The sequence below is a fragment of the Prosopis cineraria genome, unplaced genomic scaffold (assembly GCF_029017545.1).
Source record: "Prosopis cineraria cultivar Desert tree isolate PC_DT_omini unplaced genomic scaffold, ASM2901754v1 PC5, whole genome shotgun sequence".
In the NCBI taxonomy this organism is placed as follows: domain Eukaryota; kingdom Viridiplantae; phylum Streptophyta; class Magnoliopsida; order Fabales; family Fabaceae; genus Prosopis; species Prosopis cineraria.
In genome coordinates, this window is record NW_026555336.1 from 34462828 (window position 1) to 34474625 (window position 11798).

At 29.0% G+C, this 11798-nt stretch overlaps 1 protein-coding gene across 1 annotated transcript; it reads left to right on the forward strand.

Annotated features, from left to right (window-relative positions):
• Window positions 1-8191: 8191 nt before the first annotated feature.
• LOC129311504 (homeobox-leucine zipper protein HAT5) lies at window positions 8192-10117 on the forward strand. Its single transcript, XM_054953837.1, has 3 exons — window positions 8192-8697; window positions 8893-9287; window positions 9404-10117. Exons 1-3 carry the CDS (start codon window positions 8565-8567, stop codon window positions 9803-9805), a joined length of 930 nt encoding a protein of 309 aa, XP_054809812.1. The 5' UTR covers window positions 8192-8564; the 3' UTR covers window positions 9806-10117.
• The last annotated feature ends 1681 nt before the right edge of the window (window positions 10118-11798 follow it).

An 11798-nucleotide genomic window follows, 5' to 3' on the forward strand; every position in this document is an offset into this window, starting at 1 on the left:
TGCCGCCGCCACAATCATGGCTTAGCTTCCAATATCGATCGCCGTTTTGGCAGACGCTTCTCCTCCCACTACGTGCATGTACCTCTCCTTCATTATCCAGCCTTTTCTTTTTAGTGTATTTTCTCATGTCTTTATTTTAATATATTTAATTAAATTAATAAAAAATATTTATATCATTAATTTATTTTAAATAACAGGATAAACCTTCTTTTTTTTTTTAATTAAAAAACGATAACCCAAAACCTACATAGTCATCATGGCGTCTACCCTGGCTCCATCGAGCTGGAGAAGGATCTCAAAGCTCCAGAGGAAGACAACAGTAACCATAAAAACCAGGGACCTGTGAGGGTGGTCTCCGAAATTTTTATTAAAGAGGTTGAGATAATAATAATATATATATTACCAGTATAATATAAATATTTTAATATTTATATTTATATTCAATTGTATATATATAATAAAATATATATTTTAAGTTTTATTCATTAATTTTTTATTGTATAAAAATTATTAGTTATTATGCCTGCAATGAATGTTTTAGTAATTTCTTTTTCAATATAAATTATTAGTAAATTAGTGAAAATTTTATTATCCCTATGAGCGTTAAATAATTAATATATTATTGAAGTTCTATTCAATGTAATAAACTCTATTACTTACTTATTAAATTTATTATTTAATTATTTTAATTGATAATCATAGTAAATAAATATATTAACACATTAATAATGCTCAATTGTCATAAAATCTTTATGTCAATGAAATTAAATTATATTAGAGTAAAAATTATTCATATAATAAATTTTACTAGCTCGATTATTTAAAAAAATTTAAAAAAATATCTTCACCAAACCTCTTAACTTTTGAACACGTAATTTTATGATAAATATCAAGCATATATGATTCAATATTTGTTAGAATTTTTGCTGTAACACTTAACAAATTTTGTTAATAATAATTCTCATAATTTCTTTTATTAAACAGAAAATGAAAGCAAAATAAAATGATATCAATACTTTAAGAGCATGTATAGCATTATCTTATTAAAAATAAGTAGATCTTATGATAATTATATCTTTAAATTACTGAAATAGTTGCTCTATATATATATATAAAAGATTACATATAGAATTAAAATAAAAATTTTATTTAATATTTCATAACTTCTATCATATATCAATTTATGAGAGTTGAAAATCTATAACCCTAATGTTTTATTAAAAAAATTAAAAAGTCAAGGAGGCATGACCCGGTCTCTCCTCTCTCCACCCCTAGCAAGGCTTCCAAACCATGTTAATGAGTTTAAATGAAAATAATATTTAAAAATGTAATTAATACTTTATAGTAGGAATCGGAAAGAGTATACCTAGTACATGAAAATATTTTCTTGCAAAAATTTAAAAATTATTTACAATTTTGGAAGGGGTGGTGAAATCTTAAAAGAAAAAAAGTCAATGATAATTAAATTTTTCATATAATAATTTTGAAAATGAATTTAAATATTAATTCAGATAATTGTAGGAATTTTAATTGCAAATTGACATATACATTTAAAATTTAAATGTTTTATTGCGAAGCTAATTATTATTAATTTTCTGTCTTGCAACTTAACTATCATTCTTCCTTCTAATTTTACTACCACATGGTATATTCATTTTCTTATCAGAGAGTAACAATTAAGCCCTAAAAATTTGAAATTAATTATAATTAAATTGCTAGCAATTCTTTGAAAGTTGATCTCAAAATATTTCCACAATTGCAAATTTACGAGTTTTGATTGCATATATAACATTTCAATCTCAAATGTAATTTTTAGAAATTTAAGACTATATCAATCAATATTTAAAACTCAGTTTTTTAAAAAAATTCTTAAAAAGTTAATTATCATTAATTGAATTTCTTAGAATTTAATTTAATTGTCATTATTTCTTTTTTTATTTCCATTCAATTTCTCTATTTTTCTTTTATCATCCTTCACTTTGCTGTCTGTTGTAAGAAAAAACATAATTTTTAGTTTCTATAATCTCATTAAGTTTTACTTTTAATTTTTATATTTTTTTGTATTTTTAATGTAACACACCAAATTTTTTTTTTAAATAATTTAACTCAACCATAGTTGGGTTACAGCCACCCAACACATTTTTATATCAATAATTTTAATATAAAATATTTTATAATTGGCTTCAAATCACACACTATAGCATTTCAGATAAATTTTTACCTCCCACATGCCATTAGACTAAATCACATTTGTCCATCATTATACTCCCAACAAGTAAATTAAATTACATTTGTCCATCCTTATACTCCCAATAAGTAAAATAAGTAATTTAGTCAATTTTCAACACAAGCCAGTTATTTGGCCTTATAATCATACCATTTTAACCAATCCAAAGTAAACCAAATATTAAAATTACAATCATCCAAATTGTACCAAAAATAGAAATAGTTTGAAAGGCATGATTACATTTATATATTCATATAATTGACAATAACCAAAAAGCCCTAATATTGGCAATATAACACATTATAAATCATAAATTAAATACCCAAAAGAGACAGTGGATCTATACCACTAAGCCTCTGGGACTCCTCCACGTGTCACTCGTGGCTCTTCTCCTGAAAATTGTTAACCACATAATGAGACTCAAAAGTCCCAGTAACCAAAACCAATTTATGATAGTGTATACAAACAGTTAAGTGTGTGCTTAATAAGTGAGAATTAAAAATAATATAATTCCAACAAATATATGAAATATTACAATACACACAAACAACCATCCTTATATCCCTCCATTAACCTCGAGCCGTAGCCCTCACTCGGTGCTAAATTACCCGGCCAAAGGTAGATTAGCCCGAGCCCTTACAAGCCACCTATTGAGCTCCAATAGGGCGTACCACGTGGCACATAAATACAACAATAATAGCAAGTCTCCCAACACCTCCCACAATAATCAAACAAATTCATAATAATATTGCACAATTATACAATATTACAAAATTTATAATTTTCTCAATAATCACCCAATTAACATGAAGTAACACTAATCACAAATTAAAAGCATGGTTACTTTGTGGCTTTTTCAATAAATTATTCCTTAAAATTTCTCTCTCACCACAATCTTCACCAGTAATACAATCTACAAAATAACATATTATTTATAAATATTAGTTTCAATTTTTGAAACTAATAAAATAATTCTAATAAAAGAATTAAAAATATAACATAATTTCTAATTTCAATCTTAATACAAATCTATAGTTAATACTATTAAGTAAAATTTTTAACTCCTCTTTTAATTATCAATAAACATTAATAATCTAAAAATCAACTTCTAAATTAATTTCTATTATCAAAATTTTCTTTTTATTTCATAAATTCGTACCTAAAATACCCAAAAATTAAAAATTGAGTCTCTAGCTTAGAATCATAATCCTATAACCATAATAATTCATTTTTCATCCCAAATAATCATCTAAACCTCAATAAATTAACATATATTTTCAGATGTAGTTTAGAATTTGATCCATAAGCCACAGATTCAAAGATCATCAATAAATTTATACTCTAGAACATTTATTATACTACTGACAACCTCAAAGATCATATTTATTCAACATAAATTCATCCCTCTTCCAGATCTTAAATTTTCTACCACTACAAACTCAGAAACTAAAGAAGAAGGATGACTAAAAAAAAATTTTAGAATACTTACTTAGTCTTGAAAACTTAAAATCACACCCTAAATATCCTATTAAAAACTCTTACCTTAAAACCCAGCACCAGTGAACTTGGCTCACAGATGCTCTCTCTGTCTCAACTCACGCACGAAAGAAAGAATGAAGAAATGAAGGAACAAGTGAGTTTTTATAAAAATTCAGTGGGTCCCACATTTTTTTTAATTATTTCCTCTCTCTTCTTCTTCTTTTTTTTTATTATTATTTTATTTTACTATTGAGGCGGCGGCCGAAGCAAACTTCTCTTTTTCTTCTTCTCTCTCTGTTTTTTTTTGCATACCTTTTTTTTTATAATAATAATTTAATAATATTTTTTTAATTAATTAATAATAATAATTTTTTTAATTTTTTTTTAAAATTTTATTTAGAATTATATCCTAAGTTAGATTTAATGATCATTTTTTACTAATTTATTTACCTCTAAATATTTTTTTTAAAATTTTTATTAACCCAAATTAACTATTAAAATTTAAATTGGGATGTTACAATTAATCCTTCTACGAATTAAAATATTAAAAAAACTAAAATAATAGGGACTTAAAAAATAAATATCACCTAATCTTTTTAAAATTATAAGAATTTAAAACACAACAAAAAAATTATAGTGTTAACAGTAAAACCTAATAGATGATTGTGTTTTTACTCGCTATAATAACAAGGACAAACTTTATATTTCATCACCCGTATATAAAATTGAAAATTGAGGAGCTTAAATGTATTTTATAATTCTTAAGGGAATGACCTACAAATTTTAATTAACATATGATCAGATGGTTGCAGCACCCTAACCAAAAGTTTTTATTTGTAAAAAAATAAAAATCAAAATATAACTTTCAATCCTTATAATTGCACATAATTTGCTATTAATTCCTATATTTTATTTTTAGTCTTTTAAGTCTCTACAATTTTTTTGCCTGCACTTTAGGTCCCTAAATTTTTCAGATGAGTGTTGACATGGCACTAACGGTGTTAATTATACTGATGTGAATAATAACACCGTTAATTATATAATGACATATCAGTTACCAATTGATGTGTATTTTTTTGTGGGAAAAAAAAGAAAGAAAAGCTTATACGTACTCCCCCGGTCTATATTATAAGACACTTTTACCCATTTAATGCATATTAAAAAAAGTTATTTTTTTGATATTATAAAAAATGATATATACTTTCAATTTTATTTTTAACTTTAAATAATAATATAATTATATTAAATACTTTCACATTAATAAAAAAAGATAAAATAAAAAAAATTTAATCATTACAACGCATCTTATATTTTAGACTATCCCAAAGTTGAATAATATATTTTATATATACTAAAAAATAATAAATTACCTCAAACCTAACATCAAACTTGACTTCAGAACAGAAAATTGTAGGAAAGACATTTTGAAATACATAATTACAGTGAACCTAAAAATAAATATGTGGCATCTTTTTATAGTTTTAAACCTTACTTTTTTATATATATAAGAATTATTAAAAAATACATATAAATTTTTCTTTCTTTTATTACTCATAAAAAATACACATCAACAATTAACTAACACATCACCATATAATTAATAATATTATTATTTACATCAATATAATTAATATTATTAATACTAAGTCAACACCCTTTTAAAAATGTAAAGGCTTAAAATATAAATAAAAAAACTGTAAGAATTTAAAATATAAAATATAAAATATAAAAATTAATAATAATTTGAGTGTAAAGTGTAAGAATTAAAAATTATGTATTTTTTTAAAAAAAAAAAAAACGTTATGGGATGAAAGGCAAAGGAAATTCCGAGCGCTCCCTTGATTGGGACTGATTAGACAGGTTAGCTTTGTTTGTTTCCTCTTATCGTTTTCCCCTCGCATTTATCCCCACTTTTATTTTTCCACCTTTATTTTTTAAAAAATTTCTAATTGTTTCAAAAATTATAATATCTCTCTCATTTATGCGTATTTTATTATTTACACTATTATTCTGATTTTGTAATTGTCTTAAGCATTATATGTGAATTTAAAAGTTATAATACGCCTTTCCAAAGTACTTTTATATACACATCGATCATAATATCACACTTTTATTTCCTCAGACACCATTAAATCTTTCCATTTTCTTGGCCAAGTATTATTAATTATCAATAAGTTTAACTGTTCCTCCCTGTAAGTGCAATGAAAGGACACTCCTTTTTTACATGTAAAATATTAATCATGTTTTGAAGGCTGATCACCAGATTAAAATGTAGGAAAAATTACTTATAAGTCCCATAAAAATAATTTATTCATAAATAAATTGAGGCATGAATACAATACTGCCCTTGTTAAAAATACTAAAGTTATAATTATAAAATTTAAAGTGATAGTTACAAATTAATGATGAGATATATTTATAAAAAAATAATATTAAACTTTATTAGTAACACATGATTGGTTTAACTATTAAACATGTGAAGTTATAATTATAAAATATTAAAATGATAGTTGTAAATTAATGATGAGATAATTATATAAAATTAGTATTAATTTTTTAATGCATGATTAATTTAATTATTGGATATGCAAATTATAGTTAGAAAAAGTTAAAATTATAATCATAAATTACTAATGAAGTAATTGTAAATTATTTTATTAACATAATATATTCTTTAATAGGGGCACTACTATATTTGTATCCTAATTTCAAATTATACCAAGGTTTCAAGGAGCTAGCCATAGTTCTTGAATTTCACAAAATTTATTTGTAAATAAATTTACTCTATAGAATCTATACATAATTCTTTCTAAAATATATATGTAAAATATACATGGACTCTTTTTATTAGTAATATATTTACCAATTAAACAAATTTAAACAACAAGCCACTCCAAATGGTAAAATCTGGAAAGGAGAAAAAGAAGAAGAAGAAGCAAGAGACTCTAGCTTTCAAAGCTCTTTAAGGTATCTTCTGGTTCAGCATACCAAACCTCAAGTTTGGTCTCCAAACCAAATCGATCAAATAAAAGTCAGTTAAAAAAAACTCTGAATTATAAATCAAGAATTTCAGTTAAGTCACTCACTAATCACTGCATGTATTTTAAGCATGATAACCTTTTAATATCAAGCGGCAACTATATATAGGTTATTTAATAGTTTAAAACTTTTCAAAAGATTGTACGTGTCTTCTGATTGAAAATGAATAAAAAAAAAATTGAAGGGGCTTGTCACACGATGAAAATAGAATAGAAAAGTGAGAAAAAAGTTATATTAAACAATTACACAAATATCATAGATATTTTATATTTTGAATTTTATCTAATAACCTCTTCCTTGGTTTTTACCTAAAGAGTCATCCTACGTATAATTATATAACATAATGAACAACATGCTTAAATCTATATTGGTTGATTTTATTTTAAGACTATACGTATTTTTGCGGTATGGTATAGTATGAGGTAAGAAAAGTGAGCTAAATTGTTAATGTTTATGAATAACATGAATTTCTACAAATTATATATACATATATTGAAATATTTATTATACTAAAGGTAATTAAGATCAAAGTGTGGAGAATTTTACAAGGCGCATACTTCTTGTTTGATCCATTTAATTTGGGAACTTTCTTCTAAGTCCCTCAAAACTTTAATAAAATTAAATATTAAAAAACTGTTATCAAAGTAATCATTATTCTTCTTCTTAAAAACCATTCTCACTCCACCATAGCTATTAGAGCTCAATTGCTGGCTACCAGCGTTAGGGCTTTGGCTGCTTGACAATCCACAACCAAACTGAGCTGTAGTGCCAGACATTGGCATGATGAGAAAATAATTAATGGTGAGCAACCTTGGATTTAAGCTGATGATCATTAGTTTCCCCAAAATGACCAAAATAATCAAGCCATTTAACAATTCTTGTCAATACAAGGCACACATTTTATCACTTCTAAATTCAAGAATCAATATAAATGTATGTTAACTTCAAAAGATTAGTTATAAATATTACTATAAATGAGTTGTGAATCCTAAAAGGCCACTTGTAAAAGAATGTTATAGTTTACAAAAGGTAGTGTTCAAATTATAATGCATCTTATTTGTAAAGTTTTAAAGGGTAATTGTAAATATATTTTAAACGAGTTGTAAATTATAAAAGAAAAGAAAGAGAAAATGGAAAAGAGGATGATAAATAAAATTGTGAATTCGAGGGTACATTTTGAAAAGGCCCTTAAAAATTTAAAAATGGTAGCTGTAAATATAATATGATATAGTTATGAATGCAAAAGGGGGCTCTTATAAATGAATTTGCTTAGCTTAACAAGACTCGAATTGATCTCTAAATCAAAGTGATTGTTAAATTTTGGAATAAAAAATAAAAGGGGGGGGGGAATCGAGGTGGGCAATATGGTAAATTATCAACTAATCAAGGAAAGCTTGGTCTATTGCTTCCATGGGGCTCTGCCTCTTCATATAATCCCATCGGTGTTGCCTTCTTGGAGGAAGAATCTCTTCCTTCCTTTCTCTTCTTTCTCAGACCAAACCATTTTTCCTTCTCTTTGAAACCTCCCATCTCTCTCTCTCTCTCTCTCTCATTCAAATACTCTCTACCCTCTCCCTCTACTTCTGCCTCTGTAATTTATTGAGATCTGACAATCTTCATCTCTCTTCCACTCCCTGCCACTCTCATGGCTATGATTTCTCCTTACTCTCATCATTCCCACATTACTCTTATTCTCATCCCTTTCTTCCTTCCTTCTTAAATTTTCGATCAAACCCCACTTGCTGTTTTCGTCCCTATAAATGTTCTTAGCCCCTGAAACTCAAGATTCCCAGAAACCATCCCCACCCTCTTAGTTTGTATGCCCTCCATGGCTGGTCCTAAGCTTTACGCTCCCTCAAATCTCACAGCCTTTCTTCAAAACGAAACCCTTCCTTCCCCCTCTCATGTTCTTGACTCTTTCTTGCTTCACCACTCTGAGCTCTCCTTTCAAGGTGAATTATCTTCTCTGCTTTGCTCTGTTCTGTTCTGACTTATGAGTTTTTCGACGAAAATTCTTATTATGAACATGATCTGTTTGTTTGTTTTTGAAAGAGAGATTGGAAGTGGGTTTACCATTTCGCAGAAAAACCCAGAGAATTCTCTTTCATAAGCAATTGAATTAACGGGTTAACGTTGTCTGCTTTCAGGTTCGAAACCTCTGGTTGATTTCGAGAATGTTAGTGGAAGCACAGTCACAGAATTGCCATTTTTCCAAGGTCTAGACAAAGAAGAGACCACTGAAGAGGAATACGATGCCTGCTTTAATCAACCAGGGAAGAAGAGGAGGCTCTCGAGCCAACAAGTTCAGTTCCTCGAGAAGAACTTCGCGGTAGAAAACAAGCTCGAACCCGAAAGAAAAGTTCAACTCGCTAAAGAACTCGGCTTGCAGCCGAGGCAAGTCGCTATTTGGTTTCAGAACCGAAGAGCTCGGTTCAAGACCAAGCAGCTCGAGAAAGACTACGCCACCTTAAAAGCTAGCTACGACAAACTCAAAGGTGACTATGATGGTTTAATTCAGCAGAATGACAAGTTAAAAGAAGAGGTAATTAATCATCACTCTCTGTCTGTTGAACTGTAGATCAGTAATTCAGTACTCGTGCTTCTGAGTTTCATCATGGATCAATGATGGAATGGTACAATGTTATTTATCTGGTACAGGTGAATTCTCTGAAGAACAGGTTGGTGGGGAGAGATAAAGCGAAAGGAGAGAATTACGGGAAGTGTGTTGTCGATGTTTTGATCTCAAATAACGGAGCTTCCTGTGAAGATGGGTCGAAAGTGGAAAAAGTCCCTACAGTAATATGCAAACAAGAAGATGCTAATTCGGCTAAAAGTGATGTGTTTGATTCAGAAAGCCCACACCAAACTGCAGATTCGTCCCATGCCTTCGAAGCTGCAGATCACTCAGATTTCTCACAGGACGAAGAAGATAACCTGAGTCATCATAACCTCTTGAGTCTGCCATGCCTGCCAAAGGTTGAAGAAGAGCCCTGTAACTTCGGATTCCCAGATGATGAAGATCAACCCTTCTGTTTTTGGTCTTATTATGTTAGTAATTGAATTATATTCCTAGCTGTAACTCTGCACTACAAGCAATAAGAATATTATCAATCTAAGTTTGAACAAAAGATAATGGGTTTTGCAAAACCCAGAAAACTAGTTCAGATTATGAGTATTTGGTATTGCAAAATCGAGAGAGGGGGGGGGGGGGGAGAGAGATTCCGTGACCAAAACGTTGTTTTCCTCTTTGAATTTGGAGACTGTCTCTGTGTGTCTAGAATCTGTAACAACCATATGTTGTTGCTATTGTATTGTGCTCTGCAAAAATCTCTCATAATTCAACACTCTTCGGTAATCATAATTTACTTTTTACACAGCATTCCATTTATCTTCCTTCCATTTGGCTTGACTATAAGTATTTGGTTTTATGCTTAAAGCCACCAACATTTTGAATATGCTACAACACAAAACCAAACAGTCTAGGTCATTTAGCATGTTTCAGTTATACGGCTTTAAATTCAAGTTGCATTTTTTAAATGATCTCTCCCTCATGATTTTATATTTGAAAAGATTGAAAAAGTGACTTAATAGTGTATATACAAGCTGACTCGCTGTGTCAAGTTTTTTTTTTTTTTTAAAGAAAAGAACTCACGTGCAATTGATGCAAATTGTAACCAATCATGCATACCAAATCCAGTATCCTTTGCAAATTCACATACACAGCAAGTGTGGCCTCCTGACACAAAAAGAGAATGATTTTGAGATAAAAAGCTATAAAAATTATAAATTATTTGAATATTTTAATCATTCTCTGAATACATTTTTAGTTCTATTGTTTGTTTAGTTCAGGTGTTTCTGTATGCCACGCATTGTTAACCTAAATCCAAAAAATATGTATATATCTTACGTACTGAGATTGTAAACCCTGAGAAGAAGCTTGGAAAATAAACGTTAGATACTTGTCCCACAAGAAATTTGAACTGAATCTCGTTCAGAATTTGGGTCTTCACGAGGGAATTCGAACTCCTTTAATTTTTGGCCAACGTGTCCGTCCGCGATAGATCGATCTCCCGCCAAAACCCAACGAAGAGAAAAAGAGAAGCATGTTGAGAAGGAAGGTGAAATCAAATGACCGAATCGTGCTACAGAAAAGTCAAAGTTCTGGTAAGGTTTTATTATTGCACAACTTTGATTGGCGACGACTTTCAGGCTCTTGATTGCTTATTTTTCAAGACGTTGATAGCTTAAGTCTCTGGATAGATCAGTCTCACTCTGTAATTTTTCTCCTTCAAGAAATTCAAACTCATATTTAAAGTTTAAACCCATGCCTTTGTTTCTTCATCGTGATTCAATATTGTCTCCGTTCTAGAGAGGTTCTAGCTGTTGCCTCTATATATATATATATATATATATATATGCTGCTTCCTGCATGGACAAAAGTCTCTTTAAAGCGTCTCGTCCTTTAAAATATTATCGGTTACTGAGATAGTTGCATCATCCATTGACAAAATTACGAAATATAACGCTGCTTTTAGGGATGCCCGTTATGTGTTTGACACAATTCACGTGAGAAAAGATAAAATATTTGTTTATAAGGTTAAATTTTTCAGTAGCTCCCCCACTTCCCTTTCTCCGTGTCCTTGGAGGCCAGTGATAAATTCATAAAAGAGACTTTGTTGTGAAGAACGAGAGAGAAAGTGCTGTAGAAGTTAACAGAGGAGTCAACAATGTCATGCTCTTCCTTGCATTGTTTTCTTTCTCTCTTTTTAGTTTCCAATCTGGATTTTTTTTTAAAAGCTCGTATGGCCAAGGTCAAAAGTTTCTTGTGGTCCTGCAGTTGTGGGGACACAATATGCTGTATTTGGCATTTGATTATGATGGCAAGTGTAGTTGAGTGAAACTCATTAGTTGCATAGTTAGAATAGTGTATCATAGTTAATGCTTATATTTTTTTTGGTTAACAAAAAAGTAATAGGTGAGTTGAATTAAAAAAAAAAAAACTCAAGTTTGGGAAAGTCTCACGGTTCAAGTAACATATGGTGCTTTAACCCCC